At 49.0% G+C, this 25,314-nt stretch overlaps 1 protein-coding gene across 3 annotated transcripts in view; it reads right to left on the reverse strand.

The window, feature by feature from the left end:
* Window positions 1–15,328: 15,328 nt before the first annotated feature.
* Window positions 15,329–25,314, reverse strand: part of Armc9 (armadillo repeat containing 9) — a 133,424-nt gene continuing 123,438 nt past the window's right edge. For all 3 annotated transcript variants that reach the window (XM_026786155.1, XM_005361765.3, XM_026786154.1), the window contains 2 exons: window positions 16,462–16,634; window positions 15,329–15,426 (listed from right to left, as the gene is read on the reverse strand). In XM_026786155.1, the coding sequence (XP_026641956.1) occupies window positions 15,404–15,426; window positions 16,462–16,634 (196 nt within the window). In that variant the 3' untranslated portion in view covers window positions 15,329–15,403. The remainder of the gene's footprint in view (window positions 15,427–16,461; window positions 16,635–25,314) is intronic.

Genomic DNA, 25,314 nt, shown 5'->3' on the forward strand with positions numbered 1-25,314 from the left:
TAATATGCACGTTCTCACATAGTTAAAAGTTAAATAAATCTGAAAAAGGAAAATTGGAGGGGAGAGGTAGGGGAAGAAATAAAGGAGGGGGAGAGAGATAGAGAGAGGGAGGAGTGACTTTTCACCAGGTGGCAGGAGATCAGAACTTCAGGACCCCTTGGAGATTCCCACCCTCTCTACCAGGGCTCCCTCTGGAATTTGCAGCCTGCTCCTGACCTACTTATGGGATCCTAAGACCCAACTAGTTTTCTTCTCTTAAGGGTCTCTGGAGAAGCAACATGGAGCTGGGGGTGTGACCCAAATGGCAGAGTGCTTGCGTGGTATGCTTGAAGACCTGGGTTCAAATGGGAAAAAAAGGAAAAAAAAGAAAGCATTGCTTGTGCACTTTCTCTAGAACCCCAGTAACCCCTGTTCTCCCATATCTTGTGTCTCTTTCCCTGCTCGCTCCCTCCCTCCCTCCCTTCCTCCCTCCCTCCCTTGCTTTACCACTGATTGAGCAAGGAGGGTAAGCAGGCTTGGGGCCAGGCATGGGAGGGAAATGAATATTTCTTAGGTACAGAACCAAAAGTGGTGGCGCACGTCTTTAATCCCAGCACTTGGGAGGCAGAGGCAGGCGGATCTCTGTGAGTTCGAGGCCAGCCTGGTCTACAAAGGGAGTTCCAGGACAGGCTCCAAAGCTACAGAGAAACCCTGTCTCGAAAAACAAAAAACAACAACAACAACAAAAAAAAAGAACTGGATTCCATCTAAATAAAGAAGTTCTGCTCCGAAAAATGTCCGAGGAAGAAATGAGGAGATCAGTGCAGTCTGGGAGAAGACACTTCTAAAGCCTAATTCTGTCCTGGTGGGATGGCCTCACCTCTAACCGCGACACTCAGGAAGCAGAGGCAGAGGCAGGCAGAGCTCTGTGAGTCTCAGGCCAGCCTGGTCTGTACATTGAGTTCCAGGACAGCCAGGGCTTGAGAGAGAGAGATGGAGGGCGGGGGGAAAACAAAGTGTCATGATCCAGAATAAACAACTCGATGGTTCAGAAGTGAAGAGCGCTTGCTGCTCCTTCAGAGGATCGGAGCTCAGATCCCCAGCACCCATGTCAAGTGGATCATAACTGCCTGTATTTTCAGTTCTGGGGATCCAATGTTCCAGTCTACCCTTCTTGGGCACCCATATACACCCGGCATACAGACACACACAAAAATATGAATAAATAAATCTTAAAAAAAAGAATGAAAAACTCTAATGTGTGATCCTGATTTGAAAAAAAAACCATTAAAATAATAATAAAATAAAACCTATTGCAAAAAAAAAAAAGAGCCAAAAATGGGTAAAATACTTGAATGGCTGGAGATGCCCGCCATTGGGCATGAAGCCCCGGGGTCCATACCCAGCTCCATATAAAACCCACAGTGGTGCCGGCATCCTGTGAACCCATTACTTGGGAGGTGGAGGGAGTAGAATCAGAAGTTCAAGGCTACATCCTGAGGTGAAGCCAACCTTGGATTACAACCCCTGCTGGGGACCGGCTTAAAAAAAAAAAAGTTTAAGCTCCTTTAAAGGAACAGAGCCGGTAACCACAGGTAACAGCCACTCAGCATCAGCAGTCACCCGGAATGTGGGAATTAAAGCACATGCCTTGGAGGTATCTGAGGCAGCTGGAACCCTCCCACACCCCTGGGGGGATGCCAATCAGCACTAGTTTAGAAAACGTGCCTGGTGGGCACCTGTGTCAAGGTGTGTGCGTCTAGGCCGGAGGACAATTTTACAGCTGTTCTCCTTCCGCTAAGTGGCTCCTAGAGACTGAACCTTTCCCTGTCCAGCCATTTTACTCACCGGAGGCACTGCGTTTCCTTTTGTAGGCTTGACTGGTGTGGCGTTTGGTACATAGCTCACACTGGCCTTGAACTTACAATCAGACCTCTTGCCTCAGCCTCCTGGATACTGAGTTTACAGTTGTGTGCTTCCATGTCTAGCTCAATTTATTTCTGAGTCAGAGTCTTGCTATTGGAGTCTGGGCTGGCCTTAGATTTCCTATGTTGCCCAGGCTAGTGTCAAACTCTCAGTTCTCTTTTGGGATTACAATTGTTAGGCACCAAGACTGACAGGTTTTGCTTTTTGTTTTTTGTTTGTAGCAGCCAGTGGTAGTCAGGGATATTTTAGTCCACCAAGGAGCTGATGGTTCTGGGGTTGTTTCTGGCTTAGCAATTTATCATTGTCCTAGCATGTGTAAAGATATTTCTTGATGCTCAGACCATGATAAAGTTGCCCAGTGATGCTTTTCTCAGATTGTATCCTTGTCCTTGAGTGAGACATGACTGTACTCCAATTGTGATAAACCTGGGCAGTGTAAGCTACATGATGATAAGGGATAGATTATTGATACATGATATACCAAGGGTCTCAAAATAACTATCATGATAGAAGAATAAGAAGGAGAAGGAGGAGAAGGAGGAGAATTGAAAAGAAGCAGAAGCAGCGCTGGGCAGTGGTAGCAGATGCCTTTAATCCCAGTACTTGAGAGGCAAAGGCAGGATCTCCAGGTTCGAGGCCGGCCTGGTCTACAGAGCCAGTCCAGAACAGTCAGGGCCGCACAGAGAAACTCAGCTTTGGAAACAACAACAGAAAGCGAGACAAAAGAGCCCAGGCTCTGTCGTTATCTTATATGTACAAAACTCTAGAAAATGCAAACAAATCCATAGTAACAAAGATGAATTACTCAACACAGGGGTGAGGCAGGAGGAAGAGGGTAGAGAGAGCTTGAAGAAACCGCAGGAGTGATGCTGGTCCCCTGCGGTGATGACAGTAACAACTCGTGTCCATGTGTATCGTAGTGTGTACTCTAACACAAGAGTTGATTGTTCTCCACGTTGGTAAAACTCTTGAAAAGAACCTGTGGGGAGAGGACTGTTGATGGGTGTGGGTGCAGTTGGTAGGAAGACGATAGCACGGTGAGGTGGCTAGAGTTGACGGTAATTCATTGGATATTTCAGTGGAGAGAGTGGATAGGATTTTTGAACATTTCCAACAGAAAGAAATAATAAATGTCTGGCAGTATATGTCTCTTTTCTTTTTTGAGACAGGGTTTCTCTGTGTAACAGTCCTGGCTGTGCTGGAACTCGTTCTGTAGACCAGGCTGGCCTCGAACTCACAGAGATCCGCCTGCCTCTGCCTCCCGAGTGCTGGGATTAAAGGTGTGTGCCACCACGGCCACCCAGCGGGTATGAGTTTCTTACGCTGATCTGATCAGAAGGCATTGTTTATGTGCACTGAAATGCCACGCTGTACCCCACACCATTACTATTTACCAGGTACAGTGTATTAATATGGCCTGTCAAGATGGCTAAGTAGATAAAGAAGCTTGTCACTATGGTAGAAGAAGATCCACATGGTAGAAGAATTGGGCCAACCGTGTTGGTGGTCTTCTCTCAAACGTCCACACATGCCACACTCATAGACACACATACACATGCATGCAAAAACTATAATTTAAAATATATATGCAAGCCGGGCGGTGGTGGCGCACGCCTTTAATCCCAGCACTCGGGAGGCAGAGGCAGGCGGATCTCTGTGAGTTCGAGACCAGCCTGGTCTACAGAGCTAGTTCCAGGACAGGCTCCAAAGCCACAGAGAAACCCTGTCTCGAAAAAACCAAAAAAAAAAATATATATATGCAAATGGCTGTGTGTGGTGGTGCACACATTTAATTTTATCCTAGCACTCAGGAGGTAGAAGCTGGTGGATCTCAACAGATTTGAGGCCATCATAGGCTACATGGCAAGTTCCAGGCCAGCCAGGAGTGATGTGTGTGTGTGTATGTGTGTGTGTGTGTGTGTGTGTGGTAGAATATATATTAGAATTCCTCCACACACACACACACACACACACACACACACACACACACGCACATTTTGAAAGAAAGTGAAGAGAACAAGAAGACTATGACGTAAGTACTAAGGGAGGAAGTTTGAGGTTTCCAGAAAAGGAAGAATAGAGGCAGTAATGGCCCCCTTCATAACTGATTCCAGAAAGTGGTATGCTTGGGAAGAGAGCCCAAGTGAAGGCCAGAAGCCCTGGGGCTGGAGCTGTGCTCAGGCAATAGGCCTCCCTGGGCCTCTGTAGAAAAGCACGGCCTGTGCTTGGGTATAGCTTGGTTATAGAGTGCCTGTTTATGCATGAAGTCCTAGGTTTGGTACCCAGCATGGGGTGGAGGATGCTCACCTCCAGCCACTGGGCCCTGCTCAGAGGATTTAGGTGCATGTTCAACTTTGTCTTTGTTATTGAGACAGGGTCTCCTATAGCTCAGGCTTGCTCACACTCCCTACATAGCTGAGGATGGTTTTGAACTACTGATCTTACTGCCTCCACCTGCCAAGTCCTGGGATCACAGGCATGTGCCACTATTCCTGGCTCTTGTTCAGGTCGGGCAGCACCTCTCCCCATGTAGGGGACACCCAGGGTCTCTGTGTCCTTAATGACTTCTCCGACAAGGACCCTACTTGGTGGCTATCTGTGACAGGGGCACTAGTTGAGTTGGGTCAGCTGGATGCAGGGAGGAGTGGGAAAGGTTCCTGAAGAGCCGAGGTCCTTGAAGGGACAGAGGCTGGAAGGAAGTGGGTGGCAGAAGTGGGTAGGAACAGGCAGAAATCGGACATGGGTTACAGGCTGTGGAGTGAGGCTGAGATGGACCCCTCAAAAGCCAGGGCCTCCCCTCCCCAGGGGTGCTATAGTGTCTTAACTTGGCTCCTTCAGCCTTGGGGAGCCTCCAAGACCACACTCTGAGTCCTGTGCTCTGCCTCCATGCACGAACAATATGGCTTTCCTCCTTCTTAGGAGCTGAGTTTCGGCAACAGCCTGGCTTTGCTGCCCACCATAGCCTTGGCACCCAGTCCTGGCATGAACAAGGCACTCAGAAACTGGGACTTTGCACAGAAAATTATTAACACAGACATAGTATGAGCACACTTGAGGGTGCCTTGTCTTTGCCCATCTAGGAGGCCGGTTAACATCCTTCCCAGCCTGCCTCAGTAGCAGTGAAACACCCATCCTGTTCGGTCACAAGTGACTCATCCCATCTTTCTGAGAGGTGAGAAACGCAGGTGGTAAGGGGGAAGCAGCGGAGACCAAGGCCACTCCACCACTCTGCCACTGACTGGAGTGATTTAAGGTGGGCTTGTGAAGATGATGGGGAGCGCGCGATGGCTGGGGACACTTGAGTGGCAATCTGTGTCTCAGTGACACAGCTTTAGTTACCCACCTTTTGGTTATTGACAAGCAACACCGAGTTTGAAATCATTAAAAAAGGGGGGGGGCATGGATTTCCTGATTCAGAAGCAGAACAGGGACAGGTCAGGGCGTCACTGCAAACGGTGGTAACCAGAAACTTTCTAAATAGTGGGGATTTTTCCCTCTTCCTGTGACTCCCTTCAGTGCTGGAAATGTGGCCCCTGCAGATGTCCTTTGCAGCCTTCTCACGGAGGGTGAGAGCGGGGCGGGCAAGGTGGCGCAGTGGGTAAGGCACCTGCTGCCATGCCTGATACCCTGAAGTCGGTCCCCAGGACCCACACGGTGGAAGGAGAGGACCAGTTCTTGAAAACTGCCGCATATATGTTGCAGCTCACGCATGCGCACATCGGTGGAGAGAGCCGCTTCCCCTCCAGCCCCTGTCAACTCTCTAGGCTGTGGCTGATGTGATTTGTCACTTCTCGTTCTGTCGTGGAGCCATGGGAGAGGACCACGCTCATTTGTGCTACACGGTATAGAGGGCGGTGGGGGGAGGCAAGCCCTGGTATCACCATGACCACCAGGACACTTTGATTTCGGACCGCTCTTGAATCCTGGGATCAACCTCCATGAACAGTTCCCTAGAAAACCATGACGTCTTGTGTCCCATTGTCCCCCCACCAATGTCTCCTTATCTACCGCTTGCAGTCTCTGGAAGTTCCACGTGGTCACATCATGTTGTGAGCTCTCCTCCCCCAGCTGTCCATCTGTGCCTGACTTAGGAGTGGAGACGGCCCCTCCCTCTGTTCTTCTCTGGATTCTAGCCGCTGGAACAACAAACATGGCCTCAGCACTGGCCACTGTGGCTGTGGAGGAATTTGGCTGTGCCCTGCTGTCCTCCAAGTTACTCCATATTGATTTAACAGAGGATTTTCTGGCTGTGAAAAACCCTGTACAAGCAGCCGTAACTCTGCTTTGGGGGAGAAGGAAAGGCGCAGCTGCTGGTGGGCCCGGGCGCTGTCAGGTCCATCCATCCTTCAGCAGAGACCGCTATGTGACTTCTCCCTGTAAGTTTAGGAGGAAGAATTGAAACTGCACATGAAAGTCAAGGAAACTAGACCTAAAAACTTGATCGACACACCAGCGAGAGGAAAAAGGCGCAGCTCCTCTGCCTGGCCCTCACCATGTAACACCTGACAGTGGGGTGCCATGGCCTACAGCACCCTACTATCTGATACCTGGCAAGTGTGTCAGGGGTAAGGGCTCTCTCACTTGGCTGGGTTCCCTAAGTTTTTCTGCTTAACTGCCTGCCTATCTACCTGTTTGCCCATTGAACCTACATGTGTCCCATTCCTGCTCCAGACCAGGTCTACCCTTCTTACCTCACAGCTGAACTCTGCACCTTTGCGCCCACACCTGACTGCACCAGCAGCTACCTTCCTGGCACTGGTCTGGTTTATTATCTTACAATACAGGCTTGAACACAGCTATAACCTCTGTAACTTGGATTTATTCCATACCCTATCTATTATCTATCTATCTATCTATCTATCTATCTATCTATCTATCTATCTATCTATCTATCTATCAATCATCTATCACTATCTATCATCTATCTATCTCTATCATCTATCACTATCTATCTATATCTATCTATCTATCTATTGAAATATATTGACTGCGTGTTGTGTGGTGTGTGAAATGAAGAGTTAATGTCAATAATTAAGGGTGGAATAAAGAAGCCGGGCAGTAGTGGTGCTCACCTTTAATCCCAGCGTTTGGGAGGCAGAGGCAGGCAGATCTCAGTGAGTTTGAGGCTGGCCTGGTCCCAAGGGAAGTGAGACAGATGGCTGGGGTGGGAAAGAGAGCAGAAAGTGTCAGCTAGCTGGAACTCACAGCAGGGGGTGGTAAACCTGCTCTCTTTGCTTATAGCGAAGACACTTTTCCTGGTCCCACATGCTCACATAGTTGAATGTTTAGTCACCAGGGAGAACCACACTATTTGAAAGAATTAGAAAGATTAGGAGATGTGCTCTTGTTGGAGTAGGTGGGACCTTGCTGAAGGAAATGTGTCATCAGGATGGCCTTTGAACTTCCAAAAGCCCAGTCTCTGTCTCTTTCTCCCCCTTCCCTCTCTCTCCCTCTCTTCATCCATCTATCTGGTTGGATCATGATATAGTTCTACTGTTCCCAGCACTATGTCTGCCATGGCTGCTGTCATGGCTGCTGCCTGCCATGATGATAATGAACTAGACCTCTGAACTCTAAGCCAGCCCCCAATTAAATGCTTTCCCTTGTAAGAGTTGCTGTGATCGTGTGTCTCTTCACAGCACTGGAACAGTGACTGAGATGCTTCCCTTCCACCAGTACACCTGGGTCCCCACCCTTCACTTCCAGATCTGTAAGTCACTCCTGCATCCTCTGAAGAAATTCCTGTTGCCAGACTTCAAGTTAGTTGGGAACCTGCTAGTCTAGGGATAACCCTTACTTATCTCTTTTTCAGTCAGTGTCCCTCTCCCTAAGGCAAGAATCATAACAAAAGCTCCAAGGATCCAACTGCATATCTGCATATCTGGCGAACCCTCTCCTGTCCTGAGAAGTGTTGGCTTGTGGATGAAGCCTGACACATAGGACTTCAGAAGTGTGAGCGCGGGCAGTGCGTTATCAGGAAGGTGTTGCAGCAACATCCAGTAAGTTCCCATTTAAAGATGATCTTTAACTTTTGATCCTCCTGCTTCTGCATTAAGTGCTGGAATTACAGGGATGTGCTACCGTGCCTGGTTTTTATAGTGCCAAAGATCAACCCCAGGGCTTCTGGTAACCACTCTACCTACTGAGCTACATTCTTAGCCCAGTTCCTTAGTATTTTGTTAATGTTTTCAATGTGTATGAATGTTTTGTCTGCAAGTACATATGCATGTCATGTGCATGCCCAGTGCCCACAGAGGTCAGACGAAAGGGTCAGGTCCCCTGGAACTGGAATTATGGATGGTTATGGCTGCTGGAAATGGAGACCAGGTCCTCTGCAAAAGCAGCCTGTGCTCTTACCTGCTGAGCCAACTCTCCCAGCCCTTCTTTAGTTTGTGGCAGAATGCATGGAATTGTAATATGCTTTAAGTCCTGGTAGAAAGCGGTGTTAAAGCCAGCTCACAGAACTGGTAATTTAGCGAGAAGTCCTTGCAAAGTGACTCCAGCAAAGAGCTGCCTCCTGCTCGGGTCCTGGTGGGTATGTGCTCCCCGGTACCCTCAAGGTTCTGGATCCACAGTCTTTACTGCAGACCCCCTACCCCCTGCCTCAGGACCTCTGAGTTCAAAGCTCTCAACCTCCAGCTCATGTCTATGCTTGGCTCTGGTACTGGTGACCTCTGGCCAACTCTCTAAGGAAAGCACTCTCAGAGGCAGTGAGAGGGAGCTGTCTCCTCTCCAGTTCTGACTGCGGTGACAGCTCTCTGTGCCCCTTTCCTTATCTCCCTGGAAACTCTCTTTAAAAAAGATTATTACTTTTGTGTGTGGTGTGTGTATATACATGAGTATGGGTGCCAGAAGAGGGTATCAGACTCCTTCGAGGTGGAGTTACAGGCTGTTGTGAGCCTTCTGATGTGGGAATCGAACTTAGGTCCTCTGGAAATGGCAAGTGTCCGCCTCTTCTTTTTCACACTCTGGTTCTCTTTGCTTCTTTCTCTACTGTCCAGATCCCATGCTCTCCCAGGCCTCACCTGACACCTCAGGGAAAGGACTTGGTAGAAATTGTTTGGCACAGTTTTTTTCAAATCTGCCCACCGTTTCCCCTGCAGTGGGGCTCTGGCAGGGACCATCGCCATTTACAAAGGTTGGGGACACTCCCTAGATGATAGGCAGCAACTTGAGGGAGTGGGGTACTGTTCCCAGGTCCACATACAGTAGCCCCACAAGACAGAGTTGTTCAACTGAACGAAATCAGGGAGGCAATGCCACAGTGTGTGTGGGACCCCTGACAGGTTCAGTTCTGTCAAATGGGGTAGATGTGTGGCACTTTCTACGTGGCAGCTATAACGCCCTCCGTCCAGTCGGCAGCCTGTATCAGATCATCTGTGTTTTCTCATGCTGATCCAAGCTTTGGGTACGTGACCAGCTTTGGTCCACGGGAGAAAAGCACTCAAGAAACCTGCAGAGACTTAAAGTAGTGCTTGGGTTCGATCTCGCATGGCAGCGGGAACCCCGAGGTTACCGTGAGCAAGCCCAGCTGCCTTGCTGGAAGATGAAGCCTCACTGGAGGAGAACTGAAGGCCCAGTCAACTGATCGCCAGACAAGAAGGAGGTCCGTATTTGTAGGTGCACAGTTCAGCAGCCCAGCTAAGTTCTGAAGATGATCCAAGCCCAGCCCCAGTTGTTGATTTGTGTATTTGTGGAGCTAAGAAATGGTTGTTTGGGAAATGGTTTGTTACGTGCAAAGGCTAAGAGTAACACTCAACATGATTCACCATGAAGAGCGTCAAATGAGATTAAAATGGTCATGCAGATAAGGACAGTCACCCAAGCCATAGGGCTTGCTCTCAGGCACACTGGCCCTAGAGGATCCTGAGGGGATTAAGGGAAGTGAGACATTCATGCTCACTCAAGATTTGTGGAGGAACCTGAGAACTTACAGATCAAGATAAACAATACTTTATTGCAGCATTTAAAACGTCAAATAAGGAAACCTGCCCATGTTCTACCTGCTTGCTTTATAAATAAAGTTTTATTGTAATAAGGACCAGGATTAGGGCTAGGCAAGTAGATAGGGTCACACAAGTACAGCGTCAGACTTGCTTTTATTTATTCATTAAAAGTTTGAGCTGGGCCCAGACTTTTAAAACGTGGTGACACTTTTAATTCCAGTACCTGGGAGGCAGGGGCAGGTGGATCTCCAAGTTTGAGGCCAGCCAGGTCTAAATAGTGAGTTCCAGGAGGCCAGTGCTACACAGAGAAACCCTGTCTCAAAAAACAAAACAAAACAGAACAAAACAAAACAAAAAACTGAAAGAGAGAGAGAGAGAGAGAGAGAGAGAGAGAGAGAGAGAGAGAGAGGCTGAGCGAGAAAAGAACTGTTAGGAGAAACTCTCATGGGGCAACAGAGCTGGACTCAGCTTCCAAGACAGAGGCTCCCACAACCCCGCTGAGGGTTCCATTCTCTCAGAAATGCTCCAATGGCTCCTTCAGTCCGTGTCGCTGGCATTTTTTAGGGGCTGTGTTACTAAACATCCACAGATTACTTTCTTTTGGAAACAGGATCTTACTAGGTCTGGCTGGCCTAGAGTTTACGATGTAGACCAAGCTGGCCTTGAACTCACAGAGATCCATCTGCCTCTGCCTCCAAGAGCAGGGATTGAAGGCGTGTGCCACCACTCCTGGCTTAGACCTCTAGACTACATTTTAGAATGTTTTTCCTGGGTTGAAGAGATGACTCAGCTGGTGAAAGCCCTTGCTTTACAAGCCTGATGACCCCAGTTCCATCCCTAGAACCCATGTAAAGGGGGAAGGAGAAGTATGTGTCATGGCGACTGGAAAACCTGCACTCACTCACAGTCAACAAGTCTGCATAATAATAAATACAATGAAATAAAATACTTTATTTGATTACCTAGATATTAATCCACACACTTTCAAACATCTGATTTTTTGACAAAGCAAACAATATCAAATGGAAAAAAGAAAGCATATTTAACAAATGATGCTGGCGTAACTGAATATCAACATGTAGAAGAATGAAAATAGATTCATATCTATCACTATGTACAAAACTCAAGTCCAAATGAATCAAACCTCAACATAAAGCCAGCCACACTGAACTTCATAGAAGAGAAAGTGGGATGTACACTTGAATGCATTGGCACAGGAGACCACTTCCTAAATATAACCCCAGCAGCACAGACACTGAGAGAAACAATTAATGAATGGGACCTTCTGAAACTGAAAAGCTTCTGTAAAGCAAAGGACACGTTCAATAAGACAAAACAACAACCTACAGAATGGGAAAAGATCTTCACCAACCCCACATCAGACAGAGGTTTGATCTCCAAAATATCCAAAGAACTCAAGAAATTGGTCATCAAAAGAACAAATAATCCAATAAAAAAAAGTGGAGTACAGACCTAAACAGAGAATTCTCAACAGAGGAATCTAAAATGGCTAAAAGACACTTAAGGAAATGTTCAACATCCTTAGTCACCAGAGAAATACAAATCAAAACAATCTGAGATTTCATCTTACACCTGTAAGAATGGCCAAGATCAAAAACACTGATGACAAGTTATGCTGGAGAGGATGTGGAGTAAAGGGAACACTCATGCATTGCTGGTGGGAGTGCAAACTGGTACAGCTCCTTTGGATATCAGTGTGGCAATTTCTCAGACAATTAGGAAACAACCTTTTTCAAGACCCAGCAATACCACTTTGGGTATATAGCCAAAGGATGCTCAATCGTGCCACAAGGACATGTGCTCAACTATGTTCACAGCAGCATTGTTTGTCACAGCCAGAACCTGGAAATAACCTAAATGTCCCTCGACTGAAGAATGGATAAGGAAAATGTGATACATTTACACAATGAAGTACTACACAGCAGAAAAAAAAATAATGACAGTTTGAAATTTGCAGGCAAATGGATGGAGCTAGAAAACATTATTTTGAGTGAGGTAACCTAGATACAGAAAGACAATTATCACATGTACTCAGTCATAAGTGGTTTTTAAACATAAAGCAAAGAAAACCAGCCTACAAATCACAATCCCAGAGAACCTAGACAACAATGAGGACTCTAAGAGGGACATACATGGATCTAATCGACATAAGAAGTAGAAAAAGACAAGTTCTCTTGTGTAAATTGGGAGCATGGGGACCTTGGGAGAGGGTTAAAGGGGAGGGGAGAGGCAGGGAGGGGAGCAGAGAAAAATGCAGAGCTCAATAAAAATCAATAAAAAAGATAGAAAGAAATAAAAATGATAAATTAAAAAATATATTTTATTTGAGCTGGATGGTAATGGTGTACACCCTTGATCCCAGCACTTGGGGCCAGGGCCAGGAGGGTCTCTGTGAGTTCGAGGCCAGCCTGGTCCACAGAGCGAGTTCCAGGACAGCCAAGGTTACACAGAGAAGCCCTGTCTCGAAAAATAAACAAATAAACCAATTTTTTAAATTTGCTTTTCCTCCCTGTAGACAGAGTTCATACCTAATCTCAGCAGAGCAAGCAGACTCTTGGATTACTTGATTATCTATGAAAAAGTTGTTCAAAAGATCTCTTTTGTTTTCAATTATGTGTACGAACGTGTGTCTGTGGAGGGGCGTGGGCATGTGAGTGCTGGCCCCGAGGTCCTCTACAAGGGCCGTGTGCACTCCTACCCACTGAGCCATCTATCTAGCCCCAAGTTGTCGATACTTTTGGAAAGTATGAGGAGGGTGGATCTTGGGTTTGAAGACAACCGTACTATAGCAAGTTTCAGGCTAGCCTGGGTTACACAGGAAAAACCTATCAAAACCCAGGTCTGTTTCTAGTTTCAGCTTTGGAATGTACAAGTGCGCACTGGGAGCGGCCCTTGTAAGGGTACTAAGGGGCCTGGGTATTGCTTACTTTCCCTAAGTACAACGCACACCTTGCTTGATGATCTCAGCCTGCTGAGCCCTCACAGGGTCCCCTTGTCCCTCTAAATGACCTCCTCTTCTCCCCGGAGGATCTGACAAGGAGCAGCCTGAGGGAGAGACTGTTGTTTCCTTCATTCCAGGGGCCTGAGAAGACGACTCTCCCTGGTCCCAGGGTCCGCTGCTCCCACACCAGGCCGGGGAAGGCTGCGCCAGGCACTGGCACCTGTGGAATCTTGGGAGCACTGGCTGGTGGGGTGGAGCCCTTTCTCCATGACGTTCCTTTGCAGTTCGTGCCCAGGTTTCATCACAGAGCGACTTCACTCCAGAGCCCTTTCCTCCGCCACACCGCTGTATACACGTCAGGCACCCTCACTTTGTGCATCCACAGGCAGAGCGAGGAGGTCCATGGCTGCTTCCGGCCTTCAGAGCAGAGGGAGGCACGTATTTCTGGAGGGTTGGAGAGAGATGCAACTGCCAGACTAGGGTGGGGAGGGAGATAGGTCAAGCCGGCCACCTTTCTAAACTCTTTATAATTGTATAAAGAAGAGCTGGAGAGATGGCTCCGTGGTTAAGAGCATGTATTGCTCTTGCAGAAGAGTCTAGATTGGTGTCTCTACCAAGAACTCCCAAGATCACCCTGGATGCCAGCTAGCTCACATCACCTCAGGTTAACCTGCTCCTATCTCTGTAAGGGCTGTCCCTCTGCCTGCTGTCTCGAGGAGTCAGGGGCCACTGGGAGTGCCTGGGAGATTGCATGTGATTTTGTCACCCAGATACTGATTGATTTTTAAGACAGGGTTTTGCTTTGTAGATTTGGCTGGCCTGGAGCTTACTCTGTAGACCAGGCTGGCCTCTAACAGAGATGCACTTGCCTTTGCCTCCTGAGTGCTGTGACCTAAGGTACGTGCCACCACACCTGGCTGTCGCGGCCGATTAATTTTATCCAGCTTTGTAACTTGGTTAACATTCAGGACGCCAGCTCTGTAGGTGGTTTTCTTTCCTTTGTCCTAGGGCTTGGGCCTGATAATACCTTGGTAGGGAGTAGGTGGTTGGATGGACCGATATGTTGGCAGAGTCTCATATTTACTGTCTTCTTAAGGGGAGGGGAGGGAGACAGGTCAAGCTGGTCACCTTTTTTAAGGCCTTTAAATCTATATAAAGAGGAACTAGAGAGATTGCTCAGTGGTTAGAGCATTTGCTGCTCTTGCAGAGGACCTGGGTTCCGTTCCCAGCACCTGGATGGAGGTTCACAACTGCCTGCAACTCTAGCATGAGGGCTTCTGAGACCTTAATCAGGCCTCCACGGGCACCAGGCACACACCTGTGCACATACAGAGATGCAGGCCTAGATACATACAATAAAATAAATAAATCTAAAAACAATAGCAGAAACCCCAACAACTGTCTGAGGAAGGCCAAGTCTACCCTGTACACCAGATCACGCCAGATTCTTCTTTGGAAAACCAGGTTTCACGTAACCCAGGCTGGTCTCGAACTCACGATGTAGCTCAGGATGCTCTTGAACTTCTCTTCCCCAAGCCTCCCGCTCCTGGGTAGCAAATGACAGGTGTGAGCACATCTGGTTTCTGTGGTCCTGAAGATGGAACCCAGAGCTGTGTGCTTGCTAGGCAAACATTCAACCCCACGAGCTACATCCTGGGCCCAGGGCATATCCTTGTATTTTAATTTTTTTTCTAGAACTTTGTATGTGAGCAGTGTGTCCCCATCTTCCTCTGTCCCCTTCATCCCTCACCTGCAACATTCTATCTTTCAGCAGAGTTCAGAGCAGTGGTTCTCAACCTTTCTAACACTATACCCTTTAACACAGTTCCTTATAGTGTGATGACCCTCAACCATAATATTATTTTCATTGCTACTTTATAACTGAATTTTGCTACTTTTATGAATCATAATGTAAGTATCTGATATGCAGGATATTTGATATTTGATCCCTGTGAAAAGGTCATTCAATCTCCCCCAGGGGTCACGACCCACAGGTTGAGCACCTCTAGTTTAGAGGCAGCGCAGCCCCTGGCTGAGACTGAGGCCTGGAGAATGAGGGTCCCCTGTCGTCCTTACTGGTTTGTGGTTGGTTCATGTGTCACCTTTCACAGTCACCCTGGCCAGGCATCTGGGAAAAAATTCCTCTGGCCTAACTTTCTCCATCTGGATGTTATGATGTGTCTCGACTGTGTGGCTTCATGTCTTGCGTAGACTCTATGAAGGCCAGGGAAGTTGAATCTGGAATTTGCTATTATCCAGGGCCACAAAATGTCTTGAGGTCAAAGGCTATGCCTTTTTCTCCTCCGGGTGCAAAGGATGACCAGGAACTTCCTCTCACCAGGAAAGCAGTCCAGGCCTCTCCAACCATCTTCCCACGGCTCGGTCTGAGGAGACATGTCTGGATAGTGGAGCATTGACAGTCTTGCTCCTGGGCAGCCTGTCTGGCTGGCATTCCCGGGCCTCTGCTACCCAGGATCTCAGAAACAAGCGTCTCTTCACATCCATCACCTGCAGCTGCTGGCTGGTAGAGAACGGGAAGCCGATGGGTCCTCAGCCACGTGATGGTGACAGCTTGGGAAAGAAGCCATCTTCACTTCCTGTATGGCTGGCTGCCTGGAGGAGGGAAGCCAGAGCTGGATGCTAGTGCCAAGTGGTCCCTGCACAGAACCCCTCTAGCCCATACAATCCCTTCTTTCAATCTGCCCTTGTGCAAATAGAATAATGAAAACTGTCCCTTCCAGGTCCTGGCTCTGTGGCCTGCCCCGTCTTTCCTCACAGGAAGCTGCGCCTGGTCAGTTTGCTCAGCGTCCGTCCTTGCAACAGCTCACTGTTTGCTGAGTCCACAGGACATATGGGCTCAACCACGCAGGGACTCTGTACACCAGGCTTGGGCTATGTGATGTTGCAGGATGTGGGGTATGGCCAGCTATCAGCTACGGGTGTTAGGATTGTGAGCATCATCAACTGAGGCTCCCCAAGCCTGTGCAGCCTGAAAACAGGGCAGGGTCAGAGTGGCCTGCCTGCTTCTCTCCTGGCCAGGCTTTCCCATGGGCCCTTGGCACTGCCCTGAGGCCTGGAAGGAAGTAGCCTGTCCCGAACCTCCGCTTCAGTGTTTCCAGAGGCAATAGGGAGAGCCCATGACGGCTTAGCAATGGTTCATTACCTGGCTAGAACGCCAGGGTGTGGCTAGGGAGGGGCAGTGACTTTTTGCTGCTTGACATCTTTGCTCTGTACTTTTTGATCAGTCAGCTGGCTGAGGCCGAAAGAGGGTGAGGAAAATGGAGAGGCTGGGTTTGAGTGGAACCTCCGGTGGGATCTGAGTTCCATACCAACCTAGTGCTGTTGAGCCAGGTCAGGTTGGCCTTTGCGAGGCCCCCAGATGTGGGAATTGTCTTTCTAAGGGACATGACCTTCAAGGTGTCAGTTGGTCAGCTTGTATACTAGCTGCCTAGCTAAGAGCAATGAATAGAGAAAGGTTAATAAAGGATAGGTCCCCGGGGCAAGCGAAGCCACTGGAAAGGGCCCTGGTTCTGTAGAGAAGGGAAGTGTGCCTTTCCCATTTCCCCGGGCACAAATAGTTCATGGGCCCAAATCCAGGAGCACAAGGCCCTTCTTCCGAGCCTCACACCAAGGTGCTGGCTGACTTACTGTGCAGGTCCCTTGTGGTGGATGCTGTGGAAGCTGGGCGGCTGGCCTGTTGGGGGCCACTTGAGGAGAACTGGGGGGCCAGAGACAATGCTTTCACCTTGGGAGTGTTCAGCGCCATGGACTCCGGAGTGCTGGGTACCCAGGGTTTGCAGGTGAAGGCTGATGTGAATTCCCTAGGAGAAAAAACAAAAAAACAAAACCAAAAATGCACAGTCTAGAGTCACAACTGCTAAACAAAAAGTCAGAGCCGGGCGGTGGTGGCGCACACCTTTAATCCCAGCACTCGGGAGGCAGAGGCAGGCAGATCTCCGTGAGTTCGAGGCCAGCCTGGTCTACAAGAGCAAGTTCCAGGACAGGAACCAAAAACCTACGGAGAAACCCTGTCTCGAAAATCAAAACAAACAAACAAACAAACAAAAAGTCGGGAGTAGGAACTGAAAGAGGAGGGAGCCACTAACTCAGTGAGCTCTGACAGTGTAGCAGCCATACTACAGGAGGAGGGAAATGATGAGGGAGAAGTAGCAGCTAAGGGGTTAAGAGGGTGGGGAAGGGAAACAGGACCTGGGAGAGTACTGACATTTAATTTATTTATTTGGTTTTTAGATAGTGTCTTACTATATAGCCCCGGCTGCCCTGGAACTTGCTGTGTAGATCAGGATGACCTAGAACTCAAGATACTCCTGGCTCTGCCCCTCCAGTGCTGGATTAAAGGTGTGCACTACTATGTTCTGCCAAAAAATTTTATTTATTTTTTATTTTGGGAGAGGGAACACAGGACAAGAGAGGAAGTCAGAGGACAACTTGCAGGAGTCGGTCCTTCCCTTCTACCACCTGGGGACGAAACGCGGCTCATCAGGCCTGGTGGTGCCTGCCTTCATCCACTTGGTCATCTCCCCAGCCCGCTGGCAGTGACAGCTTAGATCACAGTGTCAGGGAGGTGTCTGCAGCCGAGCTTGGGCCCCCAAAGAGTTTCAGATCACATGCTCCTGAACCCAGGAGTACCTTGCTGTAGGTGTGTTATCGGAGCTGTTCCTGTTGGCCTCTGGGCTCTGGCAGCCCTAACAAGCTAGGCTTGGTCAGTTGTCTTCTGCTAGCAAAGATATGCACAACAGCAAAACAAAGAAAGGAGATTGATTCAACGTGGCCACCGTAGGAAGGGAAACAAATAAGCAGGCCCAGTGGGCACCCCAGGCCCTGAACCTATGTATGGGGTTCTGATTCAGCTTCAAACAGAGGGCAAACGGTTACAAGCAGTCCTGGTCAAGAAGCGGTCCTGTCCATCACTCACTCATTGCTGTTGGCGCCTCTCCTGCAGTCTCTCCTGCAAGGTGGTCTGACGATTGTCAGACCTGTAAGGAATCTCCTGGGAGAAATACTAATTCCTTGGGGGATCGTTGTCTCAATAGTCTAGGAAGATAAGTGTTTCCTAAAGTATCTTTTAAAATGGGGCTGGAGAGATAGGTGGTGTGTGCATGTGTGTGTGTGCACTCACATGCATGTACACACACACACACACACACACTTTTAAAAAGTTAAGTAGGTAAATGTGAAAAAAATAAAGGTCGCCACAAAGCCTTATTTATAAAAATACAAATGAAATACTACTACATTTCCCCCTTTTGTCTAAAATATAAAAGGAAAGGCTCTAAGTAATGTAAGAAAAACTACATACAATAAGTACACTGACTATATACAATATACACAGGCAATAAGTCCATCAACAATGTCTAGTCTATTTGCATTTGACACATTCAGAGAAAATACCCCATATCTATCTTATCTTGTGAGTCCAAAGTCTTATACTTAATTTACTTTCCATCATAACTTGCTCTCTGAGTCCGGTAAACTATAACTATAACTATCTAATCTTCAGCCTCCTCAGAGACCCGAGAAGGAAATAATATTAACTGAGTAAGCTGGAAGCACAAGCAAGCGACTTCCAAAAAATGTGAGAAATGACAGAAACATCAGGGGCTGACACCATGAGCATGGACAACTATCTTAATAATTTTGTTTATTTTTTAAGATTTATTTATTTATTTATTATGTATACAATGTTCTGCCTGAACAACAGAAGAGGACACCAGATCTCATTACGGGTGGCTGCTGGGAATTGAACTCAGGATCTTGGGAAGAACAGCCAGTGCTCTTAACCACTGATCCATCTCTCCAGCCTGGCTTTGTTTATTCTAAAGGGTCTGGAATGCATGCCAGGGTCACCATGAGTGGTTGTGACAAATGACTGCAGTCAGCCAGTTGGATCCAAAACCTTGAGGCTAGAGCTAAGGAGGCGAGGCAGCCCCTAGAAACAGGCGAGCGTGAGGAGCAGCTTCTCCAGGGCAAAGGAGCACACACTGTTGGCACGCTTTGAAGGGTATGACGTCAGACTTCCCGCTCAGGATGGGAAAACTGCTGCTGTCCGGGCGTCCAGCTTCTCACTATCTGCTTCTGCAGCACAATGATATTCATTTCGGGGGGTGGTCAGGGAAAGCCTTGCTGATATGGTGATGCTGAACCTGCAAACACGTCCGGAACACAGGTGTTCCGCCTTAGCAGATGTCGACTGAGGATCTAAAGTTCAGGAGCCTTCCTGAGGTTGTCCACCTAGTAGGCAGGCTGTGACACAGAAGCTGAGAACGGTCGCTCTCCAGCTGTCTTCCCCAATTCCCCACAGCTCAGTGTTGTTGGACCAGAGCTGTGGGGTCTGGGTTCTACTGCCTCCCAGGCACAAGCTGGTGCTGGGCTGAACGCTCCCTGCCCATCCTGCAGTCACAAGTGGTAACATGCTGAACTCTTTCCCCACATTGAGAGCCGGGCTCTCGCCACTTACAGAAATGTCTGTTTTCCCGTGTCTGAGGTGGTGAAGAGCCATGGCCATCACTCAGTGTTGCCACCATCAAATGAATTCGCTCTGCCAGTTTGCCGGCAGCACACAAGCCACAGGTGGCTGGCCTTCCCTTCCCTAAGTGAGTGAGTGCCTTAGAGCTGAGGTCACCACGGTTTGTGTATCCTGATGGGTTTGAGCTGGCTGGTGGGGGATCCTGAGCTAGTATAGAGATGGCGACAAGCTGTGGGACCCTCCACCCCCACATCTCCGCATGCCTACTACAGAGGAGCAGGATGTGTTCTCTGTTGAGACGGGAAAGCCAGAACCATAGAAAGCAAGAGACATTCTCCCTAGAGAGGCCCAGGGTCTGCTCTGCCCTCTCTAGCTGGTGGCTGTACATGAACAAGTTCTCTGACACGCCGGAAGCCTCAGCTTCTCCATCTGTACAATGCTTAAACACGGGGGCTGGAGAGATGGCTCAGAAGTTAAGAGCGCCTCTTGCAGAGGACCCGAGTTCAGTTCTCAGCACCCACTGCAGCTCCAGGGGGATCTGACAGCCCTAGCTTTCTTGGGCATCTAAACTCCCACGCACACACCTATACACAGTTGCACACATATTAAAAATAATAAATGTAGCCATGCCTTTAGTCTCAGCACTCAGGAGGCAGAGGCAAGCAGGTCTTTAGGAGTTCCAGGTCAGCCTTGGTTGTGAGCCACCATGTGGTTGCTGGGAATTGAACTCAGGACCTTTGGAAGAGCAGTCAGTGCTCTTAACCTCTGAGCCATCTCTCCAGCCCCCTGAGACCCTGTCTTTAATTAAAAAAAAAATGTGGTTTCTAGGAGGTTGTGGTGCATGTCTTTAATCCCAAAACTCTGGAGGCAGAGGCAGGTGGATCTCTGAGATCGCTGAGTTCGAGGCCAGCCTGGTCTATAGTGTGAGTTCCAGGACAGCCAGAGCTACACACAGAAACCCAGTCTTGGAAACTCACAATGACTACAAAGCTGAAGCAGGCTGCAGTTACAGCTTTATTTGGTAGAGCGGCTGCCCAGCGTGCACAGAGGCCTGAGTTCGTCATGTCAACTGGCCATGTGGACACACTAGGAATCTCAGCATTCCTGATCAGAAGCTTATCATCTTCAACTGCATACAGCATATCAGAGGCCAGTCTGGGCATCATGAGACACTAGATAGGCATATAAGTAGGTAGGCGGGCAGGTGGGTAGGCAGATAGACAAGACCCTGACTCCTTATATGGGTAGGCAGACAGTTATACAGGTGAATATAAACTTAAAAAAATAAAGGTCACAGTTTTCTCCTAAGAAACCCCCCAAATTGTATGTGTGTGTGTGTGTGTGTGTATATATTTTCTTTCCCTCCCTCCCTCCCTCCCTCCCTCCCTCCCTTCCTCCTCTCTCTCTCTCTCTCTCTCTCTCTCTCTCTCTCTCTCTCTCTCTCTTTCTTTCTTTCTTCTGAGACAGGGTTGCCCTGTACAGCTCTGGCAATCCTGGAACTCACTTTGTAGACCAGGCTGGCCTTGATCCCTGCGATCCACTGCTTCTGTCTCCCGAGTACTGGGATTAACGGTATGCACCACCGTTGCCCAGCAACACTTAATTTTTAATTGTGGTAAAATGCACATTCATTTTCAGTGGCAACCATCAGAAGGTGTAGTTTTACCTCATCCAGAGAAGGAACGACACTGAAGCAAGTGAAAACCACCTACTCAAGCCACAGAGATTCCTGTGGCAGAGGAGGGGCTAGCGCTGGGCTCCTGGGCCTGTCTTCAACCAAGTCCAGTCTGGGAGCCAGTCCTCGATGGCTGCTGAGGCTGGCCAGGATTGGCACGGTGAGGTCATGCAGTGGATTGGCAGAAGACGGGGGTGGGGTGGGGGTGGGGGGAGAAGGACCCAGGCAGCTGGTCCACCATGAAAGGACACCAGCTTGTACCAAAGCCCAGAGAAGACGGCTGTTTTCCTGTGTCAAATGGGCTTTAGGTTAAGATTTGGGTTTCGCCAGTGAACTATGAGTCAGTTAGATCACCCCAAGGAATCAAGCTGGAACTCCTCTGCTCGGATTTAGCTAACTCAGCCTAAATAAAAAAAGGATGACCTTTCCCGGCAGGTTGTAATTCTGCTAGCTGGAGCCCTTTGGACTTGAACTGCTGGCCTTCCCTGAATCTCCTGCATGCAGTCCCGACCCCGGTCTGAACTCACTAACCCTCCATAATCATAGGAGCCTGCTCGGAAGGCAGAGGCAGGTAGAGCTCTGTGAGTTCGTGACCAGCCTGATCTACAAATTGAGTTCCAGGACACCCAGAGCTCTTAGACACAGAGATGCACTGCCTTGGGGAAAAAAAAAAAAACCAACAAAAAAACCTCTCTCTCAGATACACATACCGTTGTTATCTTTTGGAAGAAACCTAACTCACACTCTAAGAGTCACAGGGTGTTCTCTCTGCTTAGCAGAACATATCCCTTGCTGGGTCAGGAAGAGAGAACCCCCAGGCAGGAGCTCCCTCTGGCTGACTCTTCCTACTAGTGATGGGGACAGTTGTCCTTCCCAGAACACCAGGGAGCCAGCCCTTGGCTTGGCAGGACCCATGCCCAACAAAGCACTCCAAAGCTTGGTTGCTGCTGCAGGAGGAGGGTGTGCTGGCAGGGAGTGGTCACTGACTTCTGCAGGGGTGATGGAAAGGGCACTGCCAGGGTTCCATCCCCCGCGATGGGAGCTAGCTGCCCAGGGCCAGAGCTGGAACCAGGAAATGACCCCGGACTGATAGAGTACAGCAGAGGGAACGGGAAAAGGAAGTCCAGGAGGGCACTCTGCCATGAGTTCCAGAAAGTCATCTGCTGCAGGAACACATGGGCAGTTTGACGTATGTGTTCACTGGGAGGGGCCCCAATATAGGCAAGGATTTATTAGGGTGCTACTTTATGTCAATTCATCAGTGAGGATTACATACTGTGCTACGACACACTACTTCAAAAGCATTTGAAACTCTTCTTTAAAAAAAAAAAAAGCCAGGTTGGGCTGAGAGATGGCACCGGCTGCTCTTCCAGAGATCTTGAATTTAATTCCCAGCACCCACATGGTGGCTCACAAACATCTGTAATGAGATCTGAAGCCCTCTTCTGGCCTGCAGGTATATGTATATTCAGGGCACACATACATAAAATATAAATAAATAACATTAAAAAAATAAGCCAGATGTGGTTGGCGGTACACATTTCTAATCCCAGCATTTGGGAGGCTGAAGCATCAATATTGTCAACATCAAAGTCAGTGTGGGCTACGGAGTGGGCTGGAGGGACAGCTTATCAGGTAAAGTACCTGTCACGCAAGTGTGACTGGAGCTGGAATCCCTAGACCCATTTATAAACATAAATGCCAATGGGTAGTCATGGTGAACCACTAAGATCCCAGTACACAGGAGGCAGGTGGAAATGGGCCAGCCAGACTACCTGAATCACAGAGCTCTGGATTCTGCGAGACCCTGGAAACCAATCAAGGAAGCCAGCCGATGTCAGCTTCATGTCCACCGAGGCAAACGCACAAATAAGAACCTGCATATACACTCGAGTGTGCCCCCACCCCACCCCTCACTGCCCAACAAAGAACAAGTTCCACTTACTATAAAGTCAGCGTTCAAAAGTTTCATATTTGGGAGCATTTGGGTTTCAGTCTTTCAGATTAGGGGGTTTAGAATGTATTTATTAAATAATCATTTCCTGTCTACATAAGAAAGGTCCTGGGTCTGGGATTAGCCACGTGCGTTCCATTGGTGGGATGCCTCCCTTTCACTCAGCCATGGTGCTTTCTGGGTCTCACAGGGCCGCCTACAGACCGTGTGCCAGCACCGTGCCAACCTGTGGTGGCGGCCCTGAAGATGGTGGAAAGGCAAGCTGCATTCACGGTGATCTCCTTCCTGGAGGCTGACATCTGAAAATCAGCCAGTGTTCAATGCAAGGAACAAGCAGGTGCCTGTGTAGCTGGACTGAGTGCTAACTGGGGCAATGCCTTGGCCAAATGTATTCTCCTTGCTTACCCTGTCTTTTGAAACATGATATTTACTAATTTTGTGTGCATGTGTGTAGGTGTGATCATACTGTGGCCCATGTGTGGGGGTCAATGACACTATGTGGGCGTCAGTTCACTCCTGCCATGTGGATTTTGGAGATCAGGTTGTCAGGCATGGTAGCAGGGGCTTATACTCACAGGTCCAACCTGCCGGCTGTGTTTTGTTTTGTGAAGCTTGGAACAGGATCTTGCTATGTAGCCCAGGCTGTCCTTGAACTCATAGTCTGGTACAATAACTGTTTTTTTTTGGGGGGGGGAGGGGGCGGTGGCACACATCTTTAATCCCATCAATAAATGTATTTTAGAAGCCTGGTCATCCAGTGAGCTACCTGATAAGATGGACAGCTCCTCCAATATTGAACAGACATGGCAGAGGAATCACCTACTCTGGAGTGTAGCAGTTTGTACAGGATTTATCACAGGATACCAGAGATCAGAGTGGAGACTCCACTGTCCCCTCCCCTGCCAGCCCTCACCCTATCTTATCCAGGCTTCCCTCTGCGTCACCACCACTTCTAAACCTATTCCTGATTTTATCAGGGTTGTTTGTTTGTTTTTAACAAAAATAAAAAGAAAATAATGAAATAAAAGTCTGATCATCAGTGATTCCCAGTGACTTAATGCTGGGTTTGAAGGAGCTGGCAGGAAAATCAGATGCTTGCTGCTCAAGCTTGGGGACCTGAGTTCAAACCCCAGAAAATACACAGCGGTTGTCCTCTGACATACACATACCCCGGCCCACCCTCCAGCCCCACACTGTGCGCATATACAAACTGATTATGGGTTTTTAAGAAAGAAAAGGCAAGTTTTTATCCGGGAGAGGGAGAGGGAGCAGTGAGGCTGGAACTTTATTTCTGCTTCCCCAAAAGCCATTTTATACACCAAGGCGGGTGCTGCAAAGACCTGGAAAGGAGCCTGCGTGGCAACTGTGTCCAAAAGCCCCAGGAGCTGGGCCAACGGGGCAGCACTGTCATTCCGTGTGTCCAGGGCTGTGGCTGCCCAGACACCCCACTCTTCTGGGATGAGGCACTGTCCCTATCCCTGAGGCAAACATTCCCTGCCAAGGCTGTGCAGATAGCCTTGTCTCCAATGTCCATCCAACATGCTTTCTGACAGCCAGGAATGGGGACACCCATCTGCGCCGGGCAGCCACCCATCCGCGCCGTCTCTGAGGGTGGTGGGAATCAGATGGCCATCGGACAGCATCCTTGGCGCCTTGAGTATGGGAGAGGGCTGTGGCTACCCGGAGCCTGTGGTCAGGGGTGTGACCTGTCTTTGTGGTCAGGTAGGAGGGAAGAGTGCCTGGCTGAGATCCACAAGGGGACTGAGCTGAGGTCAGCCCAGCAAACAAGAGGTTGGGAGCCGGCAAACAGTATTCCCTGCATGGTCAGGGTGGGGTGGGGGTGGGGCAGCGTGTCCACTTCCCTCTTTCCACCCTGTTCTTCCTCATGTGGAACCCCTACACTTCGAAAGAGCTCAATTCTGAGACTGACACCAAGATGAAGGCACCTAAGAGTTCAGCTTCGAGGGGCATCTGGGCCCAGCTGGGTGTAGTGGGGGTGTTCCCAGGAGAGCTTTGTGGAGGTGCCCTGCCACTGTGAGAATGGCTATTTTTAGGAAAAGGGCGTCTTGAGTGGTGAGCTTCGGAAATGAGCTCAGCATTTACAGGAAGAAAGAGGCCCCAGCACAGGAAGGGCAGACTTGGCAGCGCTGAAGAGCTGGAGAGGCCCCTGTGGTGGGGGAGCAAGCAGGCAACCTGAGGAGGCTGTGGCTGACTTTGATCCTTACCCTCACTGTAGGAATCCCAGGGCCAAGGAGCCCGAGCTGGTAGACAAGCTCCCCTCCAAGAAAGGCGAGGAGGGCCACGGCAGACTGGCTAGGGAGGTGGAAGGGGCTTCTGTTGACTCTAGATGCCACTGATGGGTGTGTGTGTGTGTGTGTGTGTGTG

This window comes from Microtus ochrogaster, linkage group LG4 (assembly GCF_000317375.1).
Source record: "Microtus ochrogaster isolate Prairie Vole_2 linkage group LG4, MicOch1.0, whole genome shotgun sequence".
Lineage (NCBI taxonomy): Eukaryota > Metazoa > Chordata > Mammalia > Rodentia > Cricetidae > Microtus > Microtus ochrogaster.